This window comes from Chiroxiphia lanceolata, chromosome 2 (genome assembly GCF_009829145.1).
Source record: "Chiroxiphia lanceolata isolate bChiLan1 chromosome 2, bChiLan1.pri, whole genome shotgun sequence".
Classification (NCBI taxonomy): Eukaryota; Metazoa; Chordata; class Aves; order Passeriformes; family Pipridae; genus Chiroxiphia; species Chiroxiphia lanceolata.
Window position 1 is genome coordinate 41487791 of NC_045638.1, and position 23779 is coordinate 41511569.

A 23779-nucleotide genomic window follows, 5' to 3' on the forward strand; every position below is an offset into this window, starting at 1 on the left:
TGGTAGAAAAGACCCTCAAGACCTTGGTGGACACCAAGACAACAATGTGCCCTCACAGCAAAGGCAGCTGACAGCATGCTGGGCTGCATTAGGAAAAGCATCACCAACAGGTGCAGAGAGGTGATCCTTCCCCGCTACTCAGCACTAGTGAGGTCACATATGGAGTGCTATGTCCAAGTCTGGGCACCCCAGCACAAGAAAGGTATGGACACACTAGAAAACAGTCCCATAAAGGGCCCAAAAAATGATGAAGGGACCTGGAGCACCTCTTACCTGGGGAAAGGCTGACAGAACAAAGACTTTTTAGCCTGGAGAAGAGAAGATACAGGGGGAAACCTCATCAATGTATACAAATACCTGACAGCAGGGTAAAGATGGGGCAGGGAACAAACGTCAATACAAGAAATTCCATTTAAATGTAAGATTTTATATAAAGGAAGTATTTCTTTTTACTGGTAGTATGGAGCGGGTTGTCGAGAGAAGTTGTGGAGTCTCCATCCTTGGAGGCTTTATTAAGCCAAACAGACATGTACTGGGCAATCTACTCTAGCTCACCCTGCTTGAGCAGGGGAAATGAGCTAGGTGACCTCCAGAGGTCCCTTCCAATACCAACTATGAATTCACATTTTCATTTAGGCTGTACAGTGTTCAGTGATGTTTTATGCTCTCTGAAGCACCATATGAATATTTGGAGTTCCACAAGCACAATGACAGGTAACACTCTCTTCTAACGCATTTTCACTTTTAACCTATATGTGTACCTCTTTTACGGTGGCTTCCCCCTTTCTTTTTACATGATTAGGTGACCTAGTATATCTGAGTACAAATTTCTAACCCTTAGTGTACAGAAACACAGATAGCTCACGTTCTGAAAAGTGGCAGAATGCAGAACTCATTGACCTCCAACAGTCTTACCAGCTTTGCCTACAGTGCTCCAGGCCTATGCACAGCTCTCACCTATATAAGCACCTTGGGCTCCCCTGGGAAGGAAAACCTCTTGGACACAATTTCAACCTGTGAGCAACCTGTAAGTGAACCTTATAGGCAAGCATATGTATTTTTCCCTTTTGCTTTCTAGATCCAACTGAGTATTCTTAGTCATTCTTGGGTGGCCTTGCAGTCATCTAAGGCCATTTCTACCACTTTTTTGTTGTTACTGGCATTCTGGTGATTTTTCATTCACTCTATCTGATCATTTCAAGTCTATATTAACCAAAAAATAGTTGAATTGCAAAGAATCTTGTCTGCTAGCCTAAATGTGCCATCAGAATATTTTGTACAAATTTTTCTGCAAAAAGTTACTCTGTTCTGCTGCCTTCTCCAGTGACATTAGACTGCTAATATTTCAATTCTGTGTTTCCAATGATGCTTTGAGGCTAATGCAACTCCAGTTAAGGCTTATTTAAAATCACAGAATATATACACAACCATTACTGAAGTGCAAAAAACCCCACATAATCCACTCATCTCTCTCCTTTCTTCTTTAGTACAGTGCTTAGAAATATTACACTCTCTAAATGAACAATTAATATTGCACAACAGAAGCTAATCAGAATACAAACCCAACCTTCTTTGCTTTAATTTCCAGATGGTATTCAATTTCTGCAAGCACAGGAAACTTTAACTAAAAATCATCCAATTTGAAACAGAGACTGTTAAGAGTATTAGAGAAAAAATATTAAACCTGAAGAAATATTATTCTGTTTGGTGGTTTATGTTCTTGCATAACTTACCCTTTGTCCCTCAAAAAAGTCTGGTCTTTGCTATTGGCTAAATACAATAGCTTGGGGTAGTTATATACTGTACTGTATTGTGTTCCTGGTAGGCTTTTTACCCAGAGAATAACTGTATTGTCTATAACTATTGTATGCACTGCCCACAAGTCCACAAACCACATCTGCTTAATTATTCGTCCACTGCCAGCAACGAGGACAATGATTCTTCGATTTGCTGCCAGCAGTTTTGTCTCCCAATTCAGATCTTGCATGCTTGATTTATTTAACTTTATCAATACCACTCTAAATTTATCAACTTTCCTGGTAACAACTATAAGAGGGATCCAATACTGGTAAATGGATGGGTTGACTTGTCTGAACAGTTTTAAGTAAGAGGTTAAAATATTGGATAATAAAAGTCCTCAATCTCCTTTCTTCTGACTGTAGCTACAATGTTTTTTCTAATGATTTCCCTTTTAGTTTACTACTTTTAAACCCCATGGTTCAAGTAACTAGCCCATGACAGTGGGAGAGGCAAGAAGCCTCTAGTCATGAGATTCATCTAACCAAAGTTCAAAAAGATACAGACAACACTTTTTCGTCTTTTGGGATAGTTTTGTATCTACAGAGGGCAGTTCTTTCTCATCCTCAGACAGTCACTAATGGTAGAACAGAGCAGTGTGCTGGTTTAGTGTGCTGCTCCACTCCCAAACAGTGAGACCACGGTGGCCAGCTATTTAATTGTCTGACTGCTGAGGTGGAGTGTGTTGAATCTCAGTGGAGGTTTCTGTTCTACTACTGATCTTCAAGGCAAATGCTCTCTCTTTCCTTTTCTTCCTTTTCTTCCAAATTTCCACATGTATATCTGTCATCAAAGAGCTAAAACAGCATATGTGTCCCTGTTCTCCTGGGAATACTGAACCTTACCAGTTTTGTTTCTGTTTGGAGATACTAGGGGCAAATTTTATATATAATCAAGGCAGAGAACAGAAGTGGTATAGAGTGTCATTTGCTTCACTGTCTTGAATAGAAATACAGCATTAAATTAAGGGCATAAAGAAAAAAAGTGCTTCCTCCCATCAAGCAACAGTAATAGTTTTAAAAATTCGTATCTTTTACTAAAATAAAAAAAAAAAAAAAGAAAAATTTTACAAAAAGAGGCAAAAGAGAAAAGAAAGTATAAGCAAATAGCATCAAATTCAAGCAAAATAGGCATCAAAAAAAGGCAGCCATATATGCCAGCACTTACCATCACAGTCGCAGCTGCCGCAGCTGCCTGGGCTGCCACTGCAGCCTGGTTGGCTTGGTGTTGCGCCGCTTTGATTTTGGCCTGCAAATGTGCAGGAGGGTGAAAATACTTGCATTTCTCCCTCATGCAACGACCTTTTATGTAATCCATACACACGGTTACGGTGTTGTCGTTTGTGTCAATCATTGTGCTGTCTGCTGGATGCGCAAAGCGGCAATCAGTCTCTCCACGTGCACAGTTCCCCCGCTGGAACTCCCTGCACACCTACGTGCAAAACAACACATGTTGCAGGGGTAGAGCTCCGTGCAAGATGAAAGGGCAAGCAGAGCCCCGTGCCCCCAAAAGACAGACTTGCCGCTTTCCCCAGTTAGTTCAAGTTTTACAGAAAATTCAATTTATTAAACCCTTCATCTTCTGGTGGGAGAGGGAAATGCATCTATTTTTACCCTTATGTTCTTGGCTCCTCGGGTAGCTCTGCAGTACGGCAGCTAAATGAACTTGACATGCAACAGAAGAATTCACAAGTGCCTTTCCTTTTTCCAGTTTAGAAAACAGCCGGAAAGGATACTTACTGAAGTAACTACCCTTGCAAAAGTAGCTGGGAATGACAAAATATTTTGTCCCTTTCTAACTACACTTTATATTCTTGCAGGCTGACTGGTAGGGAAGGAGTTCCTCTTGCTGAAACTCAGGGAAGATACATGTCAGATGCACTGTATTTTTTATGGAGTCTGCAAACAGAACTGAGAGCCTTCTTAAAAATAATTTTCAAATATGAGGAGAATGAACTTCTTTTCCTAGGAAGAAATGTGCTGTAAAGACTAGTGCTTAGGCTGTTGGGAAAGGACATTCATTTCTGCAAGTCATTTGGCCTTCTTATGTACTTGGATCTCACAGATTCCACTGAGTCCAGCCATTCAGAGATCCATCAACACCCCGGACGCTCTGCACATAACTGGGGGCTTGTCCCTTCCACCTGCTGCAAGGTTGGTAACATTCAACATGTCTATTTGCAGCTGAAGCATGAAGGGTTATACCACTCCCCTAATATTGATCCATAAGGCTACAAAATTCCCTTACTACCAGTGCAGAAAAACCAAGACAGAATTAATACTGAAATAAAAAATATGCTTGTTAGATATTTCATCGAGACATGTATACCTGAGGTATTTTGGAGGTAATGAACTTTAAAAAAGACGAAAATTCATGTTGATGTCTATTAAATGTAAGCAAATGTACTACCTTAAAAATAACAGTGTTTAATTACCACTGGCTGCAAGTGCAGAAATCCTGCCTGGTTACAAATTTTTTTACCTGTAGCAACTAAATTTAAGCCTAGATTTAAACCAACAGCTTTTCCCTCCAGGATCTTTCACACAGCCTAACAGAGGATGTATTTCTAGTCACAGTGGTATCTACAGTACCTCCAGTTTATCAGTCCTGAGGAGCTTCTGGGTAGCAGTTGAACTGGGGACTGAAACCGGTGGACTTCCAGGAACAATGACAGGCGGTGTGGGTAGGATCTCAGTCGGGACTAAGCCAACTCCCGGTGTTACTGGCGTTAGGTAAGGAGCAAAGCTAATAGCCGTGTTCGTTCCTATTGTGGGACCCACTGGAAATGTGGGCTGCAAAAGGAAAACACAGACCTTAATCAATAGCTTACTAGTCGTCTTTTGCTTGTTCTTTCTGGCACTGATTCATTTTCTTAATGAAAAAATTTCAAACAGCTGGCAAAACACACAGCATACTCTCTTCTTTTAATCATGTAACACACTGGAGCAGCACACGAAGAACTGCCTTTTTAACACTATTATTGGAAAAGAGTCTCCTGATGCAAAGGAAGCCATACTTTTAACCTGAATCTCTGTGGAGGTCCAGCTTACACTGCAGGCTTATTTACACATCTAAATGTAGAAATAACATAGACTTTATTGCTTTTTCTCAATACCTGTTTTCCTTGGGAAAACAGGCTATTTTTCAAAGTACCAGATTTCATAGGTGAAGCGTTATTAACTATATTAAAGTCATATTTCTAATAAGAGTATACACAATGAGGTCTTTGGCATGTAACTTCCATCTGTTTGCATACTGTATTTTGCCACCTCCTGCAATATGTTACTGTGGCTCATACATTTAAAAAACTCACCTTTGCAAATGTTTGTGTGCTCAGCTGTCACCAGTGGCAGGCAGAATAAATACTATAATCTCAGCTGGACACAATATTTAGAAAGGGATTATTCAGGCTTTGCTAGAGTTCATCATATGAAAAACTTTGATTGGAGGAAATTATATGGGTCTAAAAATCTTGTTTCATGCCTTCCTACAGTGAGTCAGTGAAGTCATGACTAGAAGAAAGAACACTTGTGTGATGCTAAAACGCAGCCCTGATGAGGCAGAATAGTGGGTTTGTTACCACCGGCTCCACAGGGGGTGGAGGCAGAACATCACTGTGGTCAGATCACACTCAGACCTGCAAAGTGCTTTAGTTCTGCAGAGCTAATGTTTACCCCAGAGAATGAAGGTATAATTATAAATGAGAAAAAACCATGCAGAAAAACAGGACACATCTCAGATTAGCTTTGTCAGAAATTAAGTTTCCAAATAAACCAGCAGCTAGAAACATAACAGCAGAATACTACGACTTCAAAACAGTTTTTAACAAGGGAGGAATGCCTTCTCATTTAGGTGGCCTGCACGACATACAATATGTAAAAATATGCAAGAGATAACAAAGGAGCTGGAAGGGTGGGGGTTTTTTCTGTTTTGTTTTGGGTTTCAGTTTGTTTGGGGTTTCTTTTTTCCTTTGGAACCAATTACTAAATTGTAAGTGAAGGTAACTTAGTACAAAGATGTTTTGAACATGCAGATTAGCCAGGATAAACAACTGTATGGAAATGGCATCTACCAGCCCTAGAAAGTTAAAAATGTGACACGCTCTGGTTTTATCAATGATCAAAACTGCTTGATATCAAGCAACCCAGTTTATATGTCAAATGTGAGCTAAATTCTTAAGAGCGTAATAATGAACATTTATATGAAACAATGGCTCGACTATGTTGAGGACAATATGTGTTATGTGAAATACAAATAACAGCTTTGTATCAGATATAATTTTAAGAATAAATCCACATGTCAAATGACTTCTATAGAATTTTCTTTCACTTTTTATCCATTTGGTCAAGGCTGAGTCATCTTAATCTGGCAATTTATGCAAGACAGAGAAATAAAACCTGGCATTTTTATCACAGCAATCAGTACAGAAGACATTACGTCAATGAAATTGTAAAGTTCAAATGACGAAACGGGCAAGAAGAAAAAAGTATAATTTTCCACTTCAATTTTTCTCATAATACTAAGCAGTGGAATCTATTGCTTCACCAAAACTTTTTCGGATGAAAACTCAAGCAGTAAAAAACCCACAAAATATCAAAACACATTAGGCAAATATAACCAAGATACAATTTGATGAACATGTGAAATTCAAGGAGTCCTGACACCCAATTCCCAATCGCACCTGACAGCAGATGTTTCAAGTACAAAAACACATTTGAAAAAGGCATCTGGGGTGAGCTTCCTGTGACCGAATACAGACATCTGTTTCTGAAATGCTTACACTTGACTTCTGCAGTAGCCCATGGAAAGACAAAGGCACTTAGAAAACCAAATGCAGATGTCTGAAAAAAGCCAAGTGAATGGTAATTAGGAGTGCCTATGTCTTTTGATAAACTATAAATGGACCTTGCAAGTCCAACACAGAAGTTGATGCCAACACTCCAGATGCCTCAAGTTGGAAAAGAAATCCCACTCCAGTGGGATGCCTTACACTAGGCATTTAGATTGAAAAAACATCATCAGCAGCCATGTGTGCAAAGTTTAATTCAGATTACGTGCCAAACCATGGTTTGGAAGTCTGCTACAGTGAGAAGCCCAACTGCAAGGGCAGCCCAGAGCAACTGATGCTGCTCATGTATGCAAGACTCTAGTTCCATGCCACCTTCTGGATTAGAAGCGTCCCAGGCACCATGAGCATCATCTTGAGACAAAATCACTGAGTTTGTGATGTGCACACACCACCAATTCTCTGTTTATCCTGGGACACTTCAGACTCCAACAGAGTAAGAAAATGCTATCCAGAATGACATTAACCTTGGTTCCTGGTATTGGCACTAAATAATATTTAAAGCCATTCAAACCCATAGACTCCTGAGAAACCTGGCATTTCTACTCAAATGACTTACTAGCAAATTATTGTTGTTATTCAAATTTTCACCTCCAGAAAGATTATAGGAAAAAGCCTTGCAAACCTGTCACGAACTGAATGAAGGCAGAAAAGAGGAAAACATTGCAAATTGTTTTGGGATAAAAGAAATATAAATCAAATCTACAGCAACACTCCATTTTATCTTCAAATGCAAATATAAATGAACACATCTCTAGCATCTCGGCAATTCCTTAAGTCAACAGAGAGGGACTATTTTTATTGTTACTAGTTTAGAGAACTTTTACAGGTCAATATAGTCTTCACCTTTACTTACCATTAACACCATTAGAGAAATACACTTACCACTGGCTGTAGTGGTGTCCCTGGAAACATGAACTGCATTTGCTGGGCAAGCATTGCTGCTGCAGTTTTTTGCTGGATTAAGTTGTTCCTGCCATTGATTTCCAGTTGAGTTTTTAAATGTGTTGGTGGATGAAGGTACTTGCAGTTCTCCCTTGTACAACGACCCTGGAAAAAGAAGTCACATTAATCAGCCTCCTGCTTTTGATGATAGTTTAATGCCTGCGAGCAAAATATGATACTATAAACTAAGCAAGAACTAATGAAACGCAGGGTGTGTCCCATGAACTGTCCTGTAGCAGACTGGGAGGAGCGGACGGCCTTGAGCTCTGCCTCAGCCCACCACATCTGATTGATCATTTAGGCTATTAGCCACAGGAAAAAAACCCAAACAAAACAGGAAGGCTTTGAATCAGCATTTTCATTGTTAAGTACAGATCACTGCCATACAATTAATACTCTGAGAATTATCCAGACTACCTGAACTGCCTTTCATAGCATCTTTGTTAGAGTACCTGGTGGTTTTGTGATATAAAAGTTTTTTTATAAATTACATTACATTATGAATAACAAATTGAAACCTTCTTTAAGAGTAATGCAGCTTTTAAGTACATCATATTAAAATAATTGTGTGTGTTCATGGCAGTAAGGATCTAAAGTGGCCACTCTGCTTGTCTTCTCTCATACGTTCACCCTTATTCCAGTTCACTGCCTTCTAGCCTCCTGTTTTTATTACATCAGCACAACTTTGAACTATTTCCATTCAAGTATAAAAGAGGTAAAGCTGGTACTTTTATAGACTAAATTTAGAAGCAGTGCATGGAGCTAAATCTGAAGGTACACAGTAAAAGGAAAGCTCCCAATCAACATGAAAGCAGGAATTTTTAGACAGTAATGAGGTAATAAGAGACAACAAAAATATAGGTGGGCTGCCATCTCTGAAGTGGCTTGTGTTGGAGGAGATGGACAGCTCTACAAGCTGTGTATGCTTGACCACAAATGCAGGTAGAGTGGCATAAGACGCACTGATACATTTTCCCTCAGAAAAGTAAATTGTAGGGTGCATCGGGAGGTTTTGCAGCTGCAGGGCAGGACCTGCTGAGATCAGAAGCTCCTTGATGACAAGGCTCACAAACAATCAGAGAATTTTAAGAGCTGTAACCAGAGGACCTAGAGCGTTAGTCAAACTGCATTTGATACACTCAGCTTGTATAAGGTAAGTTTCCAAATTGAGATGTTTTTAAGAAATGCTTTTTAGACTTTCAGTTCATTGGTATTAGGGCTTTACTATCCATAGCAAAGCAGGAATATCCTCCTACAGCCAAAAAAGCATCAAGATCCCTATACAAGAACATCACACAGTACAGACATACACTGGCTCTGTGTATGCATGCCCACACACATACAGCTACAGACCTTTCAGGAGGCTTTGAATGTCCCCAAACAAGTGTCACACTTTTTACTTAGACACCAAAACACTGCTGATTCTGCCTCTAATCTGCTATAAGGATGTAATAACTAGCTGTACAGGAATGAGTTAAACATGTTCAGGAAGGTTCTCCTGCATTGAGGCTAACAGGAATGCAAACAGCTATTTCCACTCTTTTTAACTATTGAGAACAGCCCTTTCCTGAACTGCCCTGGCCACTGCTTGGGAGTATACCAAACAGCAGAGGCCAGAAAACATTGAGAAAGCTAAAAATTTAAGAAAAAACAATGGTCTCAGTGCTGGTTTAACCTGCTAGTATAGATGCAGCCACTTTCAGGACATCCCGCCTTTCCTTCTGTTGAGTAAATCAGTAATGCTACCTGGTTTAATGAAGTCCACAAAAGGAATGTTATTTTGTCAGCTGGCATGAGCAGAACCAGAAATAGCCATGATTTGACGGAGACAAAAGAAGGCTGGCTCTTTCATTTGGCAGGGACAAGGCCTTTGTCTTCATAATGTTAAACTGGGGAAGGCTCAGCCAAGGCAATGACCATATGCTTTTGTGTTGGCTGATGAGGCTAACTGATTTAGATATTTTTAACTGAGATCTATTCTACCTTAATCTATTTTGTATATGAATGGTTCATACAGCAAATCTAAAAATTAAAACAGCAAAATCACATCAAACTACTGTACCTGATGGAAATATCTACCTGTCGAAACTAAAATGCTCCTTAAATGAGGATTGAGAACAACTCTCCACCACAGTGGCTTCTGAAGTACCTCAAACCTGAAGAGTGCCTCCAGTCTTACCTCTGAAAGCACACAACTACTGTATACCACCACTTCAAGATCTGCAAAGCAACTCACAGTGCACAAAAGATTGGTTATTTCTGAAAACTTTCTAAATAATCCAACCATACAAAAATGTAGTGTCCTCTCTAACCTTATTCAAGTCTGTGCCTCGTTTACTAGCTTTTTGAGCTCCCAGTTAGCAATGAACGTACGTACTATAAAAGAGCTGTGTGGTCCTGCTATGCTGCTATAGAAAACCCTCTAAACAGATCAAGCCTTGTTGAAATTAAATGACCCAAAATAAACTGCAGTGGAATGAGCACTGAAAATAGTGAGGAGATTAATCCAGCCCTCACTATCAAAATTAAATAAATTCTGAGATCAGCTTTTACTTTTTGGACCTAAAATGGTAGCAGGAAAACGCCTAGAAGCGTTTTCATTCCTTTTTTCCCAAATGTTTCATGTCCCAACTACTAATCACTGCACAAGCAAAAATTCAAACTTGTAGTATCATTTCAATCAAATGGGATCCTGATTTTTTTTGTTTATTAAAAAGTCAAATATGAAGTCCAATGGACATGTCAGCACATATCAACCAAACAGCAGAACTGTACACAACGCACAGGTATATTCAACACATTGGTTGGGTCAACATCAATTAGAGTCCACTTCAGATTATTGCAAAAAACTACTATGCTAGGAGGCCACATGATCACAGATACAGAGACAAAGCTGAGTACTTTAACTTTAGGGTGCATCAGTATCAAGTCTCTGGAGAGAGGTTCATCCCAGTTCTTAAAACTACTGCAGTTTAACAGTTGCTCTGCAGACATTGAGTCCCTCTGGCGCACAATGGCACAAACTCAGCAGGACAGGGCAGGTGGCAGGGAAAAATAATTGTTTCTTACAACTTTTCACCTGCTCCCAGATACAAGTTAGAGTCCTGAAACTGAGGGTTTGAAACTGGGTCCCTAGAAACTCCTGTCATCCATGAAGTGAAGGTTATCAACAAGCACATCATAAGTGGTTGTGCACTTCCCATGGGAGTTAATGCAAAAAATTCACTTTCAGTGAGCTGCCTTCTTACCTGCAATGGATAGTAACAATGAAGAGACATCAGATTAAATTCTGAGCAGTCTGTTACTCCCCTCATCCTGGAAGGATGGAACCTAACTCTGACCTTTCATTTCTCTGCCTTTGTTCTCTACAGCTAGCCTAATGCACAGCACCACATTTCATTTAGGTAATGGAAAGTTTTAGCAAAAAATTTACTTTTCTACTGCTAATTATTCAGACTGGGAACATGCTGTGGCTCGTGTTGGGCTGTGCTACAGGCTTCATTCCAGTGAAGCAGTGGGAAAGGGAAAGGGTGCATCAAGGATCTGGGGACTCAAAGGACTTCAGTGCCCATTACTCGGGCACGGCAAGGAGAAGCTCTGCTTCTGCCAGGGCAATGGTCTTGGGAGCTCCTACCTGACTGGCTTAATTTCAAAAACACATCCCTTCACAAGCCATGTGACACTACTAACTTTTTTTTTTTACATCAATAAGTTTTTCTATTAAGAACAATAGGTAGTTTGTCTAAGATCAATCGCACAAGATAGCCCATAGACTAGAGTATATTAAAAAGCTAGGTATGTGCTTTGAATTTTAAGATAAGCAAAATGAGGTAAGTTCAGAAGTAACACCCCATAACTTTGCATATTAACATACTACAAACCCATTTCCTGTCTACAAGTTGTACAGCCACATCTCTGTCTTGAATATTTTATAAATACACAGCTTTCTTCAGTATTTTACTATTGCTCTAATAGTAACAACAATAATAATAATTCATCCAGGCTTGGGAATTCCTTATGCCTAATAATGAGTTAGCTTTTACTTACCAAAATTACCTTTATCTTTCATAAAAATGTTTGAATGGAAAAAAAAAAAAGGCAAAACAATGTTTCTTTTATTTCTTAAGCCAAGAATCAATTAAAGCATTCATAACAATTTCACTCAGGTATTGATTTCAGGCAATATATTGATGCTATTAGTGGGCAATAATACAGCATGCCTCCCCTACCTCACAGCATGACCTAACATCTGACACAGGACATCCCATCACCTTTAAAAGACAGGTTATCTGATGAGAAGCAGAAACAGGAAGGCCTGCTGCCTTGCAGACGTTTGTCTCTTGTTCTGAACCTCGCTCCCTAGGGTGCTTCCAGCTCCCTCTACCCACCTCTGTTCTCCAAAACCTCCCAGCTTCCTACCGTACCCCACCTCCATCCTTCCTTCTCCCCCAGAACACCCTCCCACCCTTCCTAACTATAGACCAGGAAACAACTCATACGATAAATATAACTCGCTTGAGACTTGCATGTCCTGAAGATGTGAATGCGGCTGGCAGACCACACTTGGGTGTGGCTTAGTGCCCACTCCAGCCTTTTCCTTAATAGGGTAGTACTTTGGATCTCTCTCTTGTACCCAGACACTGATTTTTGCATAACCAGTAAGAACTTTAAGATATGTCTTTGAGATGTCTGCTTCTAGCAACTTTGCTTGAAATTGGCTAGGATGTTCAAAAGTTATTAGGGTGAGAGGATGATGCTGGCAAAAATATGGATAGTGCAATTATGCAAAACCTGTTTCCCTAAGAAAACAAGCTAAAATTAACAAATGTAGATGAAATTGTATGATCTCTCAGGCTTAAATATGCAGTCTAATGGGGATGGGGGGGAAGTATATGACTTCCAAGACATGAATGGTTTTAGAAGGCATCTGAGTAACCGGTTATACAAAGGAAAAAGGGTTTTCTGGTTTCCAGCTAGACACACTAAGATCCAAAAATTTGCTGGAATTACAAAAGACACACACATACACACACACAAATTTTTAAAAAGTAAAAATCACCTGATGCCACAACTACCTCTCCTACTGGAAAAAAATATTGCAATTTTCTGCATTATGCCACGTCAGTGAACTTGCACATGCTTGTAAAGATCAAAACACATTTTAATAAACTTGCAACTGTGGGCATGCTGCTTAGCTAGACATCACCTGCTTGGTGTTGATATTAGATACCTGAACATATTACATACTGTTCAAACCTCGGCAGAGCAAGAGCCAGCATAGGCTGCTGTCCGGGGTGATGGCGGCATATGGCAAGAATAGCCACAGAGACAGCAATGTCAGCAGCTGTGGAGGTACCTAAGCTGTAAATACTTCTCTGGAAGAGTTTCTGACAAGAGCAAAAACTGTTTCTTCTCCTTTGGGATTCATCCGGAGCAGTCCCTCAGCAAATGCAGTTGGCAACATGTGTGTGGCCTCACCCAATCGATTTAACAATTTCACCATTATATAAATCAGGAACTTCTCAATTCCAATAATCCTGTGCTCCCTGAGGCTCAAAACAGACCCAATCAATGGGATGGCAGGTATTTTGAGATACTTAAGCTTCTGTTCCTAGCCACACTAACTCTACCACCCCAAAACATCCCGTTCAAAAGTTATTTTTCAAATGCAGAAATACCAAAAAGGGGAAAAAAAACCACTAAGGAAAACACTGACTGTGTATTTATATGCAGAGAGGGATGATTCCTCTTGTTCTACAGAACATGCATGTATACATTACCCTATATATTTTAGTACATGAGAGCTCAATCATTAACAGCACTTTCATCATTCATGGAAAACCCTAAGGCTTCAGTTTGGACTGAGTTAAAAAGTATTTTCCATCTAACGTCACAATCCATGAATTCAGTTTTCCTGTGCAGGTCAATCTGCTTCCTAACTTCTCTCAGAAAGCAAAAAACCAGACATCACAGCTCCATTAAAGTATTCCCTTTGTACTTTCTGTGAATATGCACCATCTCACACAATCTGTAGGACTACACATGCTTCTAGAGTTATGCATATGTGCAAAGACTTAGGGGATTTAGTTAAGCCTTAAGAATGACTAGTCATAGCTTTAAAAAAATGTAACTTAGCATTTTATTTCTTCCTTAAGGCATAACAAAAACTTTCAAATTTTTTTAAAATTGTGCATAATTTCACATCTAGAGTATGCTGACTTGCAAATAGGCATGCTTATTAAAACATAATTCCTCTAGACTAAGCAGAATTGTTTCTAATTTTATAGAAAGAAACACAGATCAGAGTAAGACCTCTTATCTTGAAAATGAGACGTTTGAACTATTTGTGAAATGTAAAAATAATTTCCAAAGGACCAAACTTTACTAGTAATAGAAACATTGAGCTTTTGATGGAGAGTTCAAATACCTCAGACTTCACTATTTGCCGTACATCTTATAAACACAGAGACCTGAAGGAAAAAATGTACTTCATAAAAAAAAAAGCATCTCTTATATTACATTTGAAATAGTTCAGTTCTTGGATCTGTTTTCCTGGAAAAAGAAAAGACACAAACAAAAGTCACCAACAAAAACAACTTAAAAACTTTGCTGAGAACTTAGTTCTGTATTTCCAAGGCCACCTTGCAAGTCCACCCACTGAAGTTAGTGAGCTTGCATACATATTTATACGCACCTACACACTTCCGTTTCAAGAAAAGTAGAAGGCAAATTCACTTGCTAAAGCAGAAATGAAAAAGAAGGCAAAAAACTCTCAGGTGACTTCAGCCTGATTCTGTTTCCAGTAAGCTAAGAAAACCCATTAGCTACTCTTTTAATGACTTCAATTTTTTTTGCAAGAAACTGAAAGCTGGTAAAATAAAAATGAATCATTTTATTCATAAAGTTAGAGAACAAGAACTGCCTGTAACTGACAGAAAAAAATAGAAAAATATTGAACAAAAATGGAAGTCTTACAAAAAGATGGAATGTCTAAATGATATAAGAGTCTTACCACTAAAGACTTAATAGAAGATATTTATTTAAATGGAAGAAGACAAAATGTTCTACTGAAGAGCACATTTGCAATGCGCAAAGAGCTCTGAGTCTCTCAAGATGCTCTTTCAAACAAATGTTGAGCATAGCTATAGAGAATGGTTTAATAATTTGCCTTGGAATATCAAGGGGAGTGTACTCAATATTAAATTGTTCAGAAGAGAAAGAACTCAAGCAGATATTGGAGATGCCAAAAAAAAAGACATTTATGAAATTGTAAGTCATTTGACGAACATCCTTGAGATTACCCTAACAAATAAGAAAAGAAAATTCAGACAGAGAAACAACAGTTTAAACTAATATCAATTTATTTTATTTCTGTGTTTACTGCCTTGAAAATAATTTGAGAATAATAGGGCAATAAAGATTATTTCTTCCTCAATTATGTAGCTCCTTTTATTTTTTTTTTCCCATTTCCCCCACATACTGGCACTCAAAATCAACCAGTTATTTTTATCTTAGCTTCAAGTTTGTCTACCAGCATTGATCAGTAGTACATCACAAGCAACTATGGACAACCCTTGAAATAAATCTTTACTCTAATGCACACAGACAATTTTCATGGAACAAGAGGCAGCCGACACGTAGTATAGGGGAAAAACCCTATGGAATGAACATAAATAAAGCAGAGGGAAACATGACTTTGTGTAGATAAAATTCCTGAAATGTCTGATTTCTATTACATGGGTGGTGAGACTCGTCGCAGGGTGTAGGGCTCCAACAAACACACAGTTCCTCCTGTGGGAGGACTAGATGCAGCCAACCATGGGACTCAAGATGGGTTTCAATAGCAGAACAGTGATCTAAGCCCTCCAACTCTGCCCAGTCAGAGAAGTCAACGCATTCACAGATTCCTGCATTATAGAAAAAATGTCTAAAACCTTTATAGAGTCTCACAATACAGCATTACACACGGTTAACTGATGGCTGGGCAGCTTTAATGCACCTGCTCATCTCAAGGATTGAGTGTTTTCGTGGAAGACAGATGACAGCTGTGTAAAATTGCAGGTGGGACCACACTGTAAGTCAAGGTGACACAGATTTCTGCTGGTAAACAACGTACTCCACCATTAAATTTAACTGAACTATAAAAGAAGATAAGACCTTAGGAAGAGGCAATTTTCTTCAAATTTTCTCAATATCTCCAGAGCAGACAAAAATAACCATTCCAGAAGTAATGCCAGTAAAGTTGTTTGACTGCAGGTCAGCTGACAAGGGAAAAGGCAACAGCAGTGTAGCATAATGGCAAAAGACTGAACAAGAAGATGGGCATGGTGCGGCATCACTTCCTGACCTATCTCTTTCCTCATCTCCTTTACAATTCCCATAAAAAGCCATCAAGTATTCTGACTTTAATGCAAGCTTGCCCATATGAATAGGACTGAGATTAAACTCCCTTGGTTTCGAAACATCACTTTGCAGTGAAAAGGTAAGCAAAGATAACTTTAGAACTGACAGTCAAGCCCTGAGACACCTTATTTCTCTCTTGGTGGCCTGTAAAGGAAAATCACTGTGGCTCAGCACATAGAATATATGCTCTAATGTCCATACCACATGTTCTTCTACCATGACCAGGTTAGAAAAGAAAGAGTGAGTAATGAGAAGTCTTTGCTGCAGGAATGTCCGTGAGCCCAAAGGGTGAACAGCCCAGCAAGGACCAGGCAACAGGCTGGTATGCTGGCAACGGTCCCCTCAATGACACACCAGAATGCTTCAGGAAAAGACATAACATCAGCTGTATGTCATCAAAAAAGAGCAGGAGATATGCCTTAGCAGTGAGGAGCCTGGTTGACTGGATCAGAAAGAAAGCGAGAGGAGAGTGCTGTAAAACTGGCTACATAAGCTTACTACTGAAATTCACCTGGCCAAGGGAGCCTTGAGAAGATGTTTCATTTGAGAGTTGCAGTGAATTAAAGGAGATTTGGAAAAGACCCATTATTTGGAAGAGTCCCACCATATGGAAAAGGTCATCAGCATGATGTAGCAAGTCCATTATGTACCATGGGACCCCACTGGTGTACTACGGAGAAGGGCAGACCGAACACACCTTGAACAAGTCACCTTGGACACCAGTGTGTCACAGCCCCCAGCTCTTGAGCTGGATGTCCAGCAACTATGAACTGCTATGGGGGTGACCTGATGTGCCACTGAGAGTGCCTCTGCTGCTTCTCATGGGGATGCTTTCACCCTGGCCAGGCCACTCTGCACCCATCTGTGTTCTGGGGCTCCCAGTCCAGCTGGGGCTTCCTGGGCCTCTTCCCTGTTGCAGATTTCACACTTTCTTAGTCAATCGTCTTGCCAACAAAAGGAAAAAGCAAGGGCCGAGGACACCTTACATAACTGCAGAGGTGAAAAGTACACAATCTTGTCCCTCTGCAGAGGAGGAGTGTTTATCCGCTCTCAGCAGCAGCGCTGGAACCGCAGCTGCGTTATTAATAAATCATCAGCTTTGCTCCCGGGACTAGCCAGCAAGGGCTGGAGTTTGACACCAGCTCTCAGCTGACTGGAAAGTTGCTGAAAACAAACAGAAACTTCTCGGTGTTTTAGAAACGCCATGTATTTGGAATTGCACGAAAAAGCAGGAATTACAGAAAAAACTCCTAAAAATTAATAGACATGCATTTTCAAGGAAAAATCACACATAAAATCCTCCTTACTTTATATAACTCCTGAGAAGCAGCAAACAAATTATTGAGATGAAAAGATGCCATATCACTATGGGGCTGCTTACAGAGAACAACCAACTGTGCCTGACCTGAAAAGTAAAGGGTAAACAGGCCACCTTTCCCCACCTTTTCTGTATCCAGAGAATGCTCCTCCTCTTCTGGGAATTGGTTTCTTAACATCAGTGAAAAATTTTAGTTTATATCTTTTCTTGCAGAGTAACACACCTTGAATTTTCCTCTTCAGGGAACAGGGAAACCAGCACTATCAGCAAGAGGGGCTGTGAGACCCCTGCCCTGAAGCAGCAGGACATAAGAGTTACCAGTGAGAAATACTCACAAAATCAACAAACTTAGTCAGGTTAAAAAAAAAGGGAGGGAGAAGAGTGGAAAAGGTCCAGAAATTCAAGGAAGAGGAATGACTGAATCCCAGTAAGCCAAAAAAACCCTTTTCTTTTTGCTGAAGGGCTATCCATCCCCTTCCACCTGGTATTAGGAAGCTTCCAGAAGATCTAGCAAAAATACAAGAAATATAATGCAGTTACATTTATCTCAAATGATAGCTTACGGAATTAGGCAACTAAATCAGTTTATGAGAAAAGATAAGACACATTAGGATGTCTTATTACCTTCCCTAAATGATATATTCATTCCAAAACTAGAATATGGGATTGTGGTCTTGAGAGTGCTTATACTTTCTCAATACTGTGTTGAAGGAGAAGAAAATTATTATCTTCCTTAAGACAGATTCTGTGCTCACTAAATAAAATTCTGGGTTAATTTTAAATTAAAATACTTCCTCTAGGTTTTCCAAGCCATATATCCACTTTTGGGGGAACTCACACACTAGACTCCCTACCATTTATTATACTGCAGTGACATTGTCAGTGTATTCTAATCCGTGGTACCTGTCTTCATCAGTGTCATGAGTGGATGCAGTGATACCAACCTCAATGATATGACCACTATCTACTATTTTTCTACTAATCTACTATTTTACACAGCCTTCTTTCCCAGGCAGCAAATAGGCAGTCACATGGTATTTCTTTTAACTCTGACAGTCAGTTGGTAATAATACTCTAACACATGTTCATCTATCTCCTGGCCTGAATGCAAGCTACTCACTCCCTTCTGGGCCTATGCATAGGGCTGGTTCTACAGGATCACATTACGAATGGCTCCGTTAAAATGATTAGTGGATTTATTAATGGATTTATTAATGGATTTATTCTTGTGATACTAGACAGCATTATTCCCACTCTGCACAGAATAAAAGGAGACCAAGTGTGGTTAAAGGAACCAGTTTTGTGACTTGTTCTTCCTTCCCCGTAAAGTTTCTACAGGAGACCGGCAGGCTCCCCTGCAACAGTGACAAACAGATAGCTTTGAGTGTCTGTCTCTTGGAAGTTTTTACAGGTTTGGCACCACACTCATCTGTTTCTCAGGAGAAACTAACTCAGGGTCTGACATACTGTTCTCCAAACAGGAACCAAAGTACCACATAATTTATGACTTTCCTTTGTGGGTAAAGTGTTTTCACTGCCTGCACCTTATCTGAGCAGCAGTTACAAGACAGACATTCCCATCAAACATCTTTTTGTCAAATGCTTCCTTTTGTTTGGGCGCCAAGGGGGAAGAAGCAGGATGCTGTCAGAAGCCAAACGCACAGCCGAGGCTTCCATCGCTGCTTTTTATGCCAAACGGCAACACTGAGGCAGTGAGAAACTCTAGGAGAAAATTATACAACCTTCTCCCTTTCTGCTCCAGAGGACAAATGGAGAGTCCAGAAGTGCTGAGAACTTTCCTCTCTGGAGCAGGAAGGAGAAGAAGATCACAAAAAACAAGGCCTCTAAACTGCAGGCAGACTTGGAGAAAGTACCCTGCCAATCACCTGGCCTGGCAGCATGGCTGAACCATGTCTTTATCATTCCCAGGAGAACCATTCATCACAGCTACATTGCAGGACTTTGGTTTAAATATTCTTCATAAATGTCACAAGGCTGAAGAACATATTAAACTAAAACTCTACAAACCAAAACAAAGTTTTATGGAAGAAAAAAATGTATAATGATCTCATGCTTTTCACAAGAGTGATGCTTTCACAGCCACGAACCATTAAGTATTTGCTTTTATTTTCTATTTTTATTTGTCTGATATGCACATTGTAAAGTGATTACAATTGCCATGGCATGTCAAATTCAACTTAAAGGATATACAGGTTAAAATGCAGTATGCTCAGAAATGCTAATTGTAATTGAGACCATCTTGATTCAGATTTTTCAAAAAGCCTGGACAGTCTGGAAAAGAAGTATTTAAATTCAGTGGTTTTTTTCCCCATCCTGCTGCATTTCAGTGAAGAAAATCTGTGATGCATGAGTACCATTCATCAAGAGAAACAGTCAAAATATGAGATCACTAACCAGAAACTAGACAAGGTTTAGTCAACTCCCTTGTTTAATCACTGGGGATTCAGAGTCTGGATGGAGAGAGGGCAGGAGGAAGTTCAGACAATTCTATGAATTTAACACTAACATATTAAAAACATTTTAAAACATGATAACCATTTTAATCAGCCTGTAGTAGCTAGCATAATTCATCCTGGGTTTCAAGTACAGAATAAAGAGGGACTCTCAAATAAAAGTGACTGCATGAAGGCTGACATATGTAGTACTAAAAGCTATACTGCCATTTCAGCAAGACAAAGACTACAACTAGGTTTTCTTTGTTAAATTTAATCTAAAATCATGCCCAAAAGATACAGTTTCTGATTCTGTAGTATCATGTAAGTTATCATTAACCTCCTACTATCCATTCACAAGGCAACCTACAAAAGTATCACTCTTCAGGCTATTAAATCCCTATGCTATACTACTTAGTAAATAAACAAAGCAATGAAAGCCAAAAAAATATCTATTTTGAAAGATATTTTCATGTCTTCAGGCCAGTCTTGGGGCACATGAGCTGCTCTGTAGGGTAAGTATCAGCATACCAAAAAACACAGTATGGCAACATAAAACTCATTAGGGATCCTCTAGAAGACCTGTGAGCCAGAGGGAGCATTTTCATACAAGGGCAAAGCTCTGACCCAAGGCACTGCTGAATAGAGCGCAAGCACACAGGCAAATGACACAGGAATCTGGAAGGGCTGTGCTTATTTCCCCTCATTGGCAGGCAAGCCATAACTACAGGATATACAGATTATATATATAGGCAGACCAACCACATCGAAACAGTTATATTTTTATAAGAGTACCTTTATACCTCTAAAAATAGGGCCTCTGACACAGAGATTGCTTTGGAAAGGAGTTAAACATGAATGCAACCCAAGCACGTCATTATTAGCCTTAAAATTATTGAGTTCCGTTTGTTTTTGTAGATTTCTAGATACTTTAAAAGCAGACTGGTTAGAAGCATCTTGCCCTTCTACTGAAGATTTTGTGGAATATAGTAAATAATCTCAATCTTCTTTGACAAGTAACTTCTGTAGAAAGGAATAAACTGCCAATGGGGAAAATGTCTTTTAATTAATTTTAAATTGGCATTAAGATTACAGAAGCACTGTTAACATTTTTAAAGAAAATTTCTCCTCCAGTAGGTGTCACCAGGCTTTTTATTTATTTTACTTTACCATCCCACATTGAAAGCCCAATGTTTCATCAGCAAGTGTTTATCCAAACTCTTCTCAGCAATGGTAGTTCCAGTCTTAAAGTTTCAGTGAATAGAAAATTACAAATTAGCTTTAAATGCCAACTCTGCTTTAAGAAGAAAAAACACAGTGAATTTTAAAGGTATGAAGACCTCAATAAAGGATTCATCATATGTACAGGCATCCACCATACTGCAGATCATACTTTATTAGTTTTCCCATGCTCTAATCCTGAGAACAATGAAATAGGGAAACAGCTAAGAATGGGGACATATGACTGAAGGACTCCCTTGGTTGGCTGTATTTAACAAATAAAATGTTCAGTTTTAACTAGCAAAAGAACATTTGATTAGCATATCATAGAAACTAAAGAAAAGGTAAGAGCTATGAAAAACCTTTTCAAACATCAAAGAGAAATGAAACAAGCTTATAAATAGAGTTGCCTGCAAGCAAACAATTTCTGGAATGTACTGGGGAAAGCAAGGGAGAATCCCACAACAAAGGAGACTGCAAAAGCCAACCCAGTTTAACAAGTGGAATTACCAGTTAGGAGACTACAGCAAAACAATGCAAAAACATCAGCAAGTCTGATACAAAGAACTTTTCTCAGCATTTAATAAAAACGCCAGCATAAAGGCCAATCACTAGGTAATTAAATATGCAAAGCCTCACACAAACTTGTTAACTTCTCGTGGAGTACTAGAATTAATGAGGAACAGAAGCTCTCCTGGAGTAAAGCTGAACAATTTCAGACACAACTGATCACGCTGGAAAATGTTAAGCTATTTGAGTACTAGACAACAATTTATATATCATCAAACAGCTGTCTGCCAATTTATCATGTACTTCTTGCAGACACACAAAGACTTGATAACCTATAAAGATCTCAAAAACATGAATCTAATGCTTAAATCTACCTTTTTTGCATGTTATTGAAAACAAACTCACACATACACACTAGACCCTACATATACAGTGAAGTATTTTTCAGATTTCTGACTGCAGCTAAGTGGACAATGACAACACTGCTATGGCAGAAACATGTTAGTTACCACTGCTCTCCAACACCCTTAGAAACCCCACAAACCCCCTGAGGTTGTAGAAGAGTACAGGTAATTGAGCATTTGCCAGTCTGGGAATGAGATTTAGTGAAATTTCTCCATGGCCCAAGCAGGCTTGATCCAAGCAGCAAGTTGGTAGAATCCCTCAGCTGTTTGACACTGCACAGATATTCAATGCCCCTAGCTCCCACTCCCTCTTCCCACAAGACAGAGGGATTATCCAGGATGGCTCTGAGTAGCTGCACCTGGAGGTGTGGGCTAGCTGGTGCTGTCTGCAAACTAATGCCCATCTCTGAGGAACCAGCAAAAAAGCCAGCAAAGAACCCTATCCAACCTAACCCAACCTCCCTCATCTTAGCACTGGCAGATCCCACAAGATACAGGGTGAGCCAGCCTGAACTTGTGTGTGCAGATAATTAGCTACACATAAGCACCTATTTAATGGTCTTCAGATAAACATCATCTTCTGTTTAGAAAGGTAATTTACATACAAAACAAACTGCATCCGATCTTGTCTTCTTATCACGTTCACGAACAGATCAAGGGCTAACACTGATATTCCTATGTCTCCTTATCTGCCCTATAGTTCAGAAAAAATTAATTCATAACGCAGAAGTTTATTTTTTTCTTTGTTTAAACCTAAAATAAAAATACACGTAGGCATTCCTTAAAATGAAAGTGCTTCAAGGACAGTAGAGTCAGATAAAAATATATGGCCTGTTGGCTAGTTCACCATCACCGGAGAAGTGAAAACTGCTATTCCAAGTACCACAGCCAGGAAGTATTTAGGACAGACATTCAGCCAACTTCAACTAACTCCTGAGCAACAAGTCAACAAAGCCCAGTATCTGTAAATGCTCTGACAATTTATAACATTAAAAAAGGGTGAAGAAAAACTTCTAGCTCCTTTCAAAAAAATATAAAAGAACATAGAGGTAGAAGGTGAATGCATCAAACAATAAAACTTCAGTAAGTGAAAAACAAACCTTGTGGAAAATAATTAAATCAGATGATAATGCACTCCAATACAAAATCAATTACGATGATAAAATGGGTAAAACTACAGTGAAAATAAAGTAAACATCTAACTTTGATGTCCAAATGTAGAAATTGGTTGAAAATCTATGAACACAAATCCTCATACCAAGAAAACTTTCATATTTACATATGGCCACGTAAATAGGTAAAATTAATAACTAGGAATCCTAAAAGATTCCTAAGTTTCTCAAGCTATCATTATAAGACCATTTTTATCAGTTCAGTGTCACTAATAACAGTATTTCTATGATTCTCTGCCACATTTGGGCTCTCTGCAGCATACGACAACCTGTTATTGAGTTCAGTGGTATATGAATTTGGAATACCAAAAGAATGAACACTACAAGGCAACAGAGCTCACATTTCTCTGTCTACTTCTTAAGAACCAAACAACAATAAAAACACCCACTAATTTTTTATTATATGTAAGGATCGAAATTAATATTAAAACAGAAGTTTCAAAAAGAAGATGTGAAAGGTTCTAGCTGTGGGACCTTAATGTTTTGCTAAACTATTTAATAAAACATTTACCACCTACAATTTTGATATGGTATTACGGAATCTGGACACCTCCCCACGCTCAGTTCTCTCCTATTCCCCTTCCTGAGCAGTGGCAACAACAGCTATCAAGGCTGGTGCAGATTTTGTTCCCCTCTGGGACCCTTTATTTCCCTCCAGAATGCAATCTGAGGTAGCTCTCTCTTTCCCTGCTGTTGTGGTCTCCAGCTCT

The 23779-nt window shown here is 39.3% G+C and overlaps 1 protein-coding gene across 14 annotated transcripts in view; it reads right to left on the bottom strand.

The window, feature by feature from the left end:
* Positions 1-23779, bottom strand: part of MBNL2 (muscleblind like splicing regulator 2) — a 108762-nt gene that overhangs the window by 26987 nt on the left and 57996 nt on the right. For all 14 annotated transcript variants that reach the window (XM_032680745.1, XM_032680748.1, XM_032680744.1 and 11 more), the window contains 3 exons: positions 7529-7693; positions 4389-4589; positions 2965-3228 (listed from right to left, as the gene is read on the bottom strand). In XM_032680745.1, the coding sequence (XP_032536636.1) occupies positions 2965-3228; positions 4389-4589; positions 7529-7693 (630 nt within the window). The remainder of the gene's footprint in view (positions 1-2964; positions 3229-4388; positions 4590-7528; positions 7694-23779) is intronic.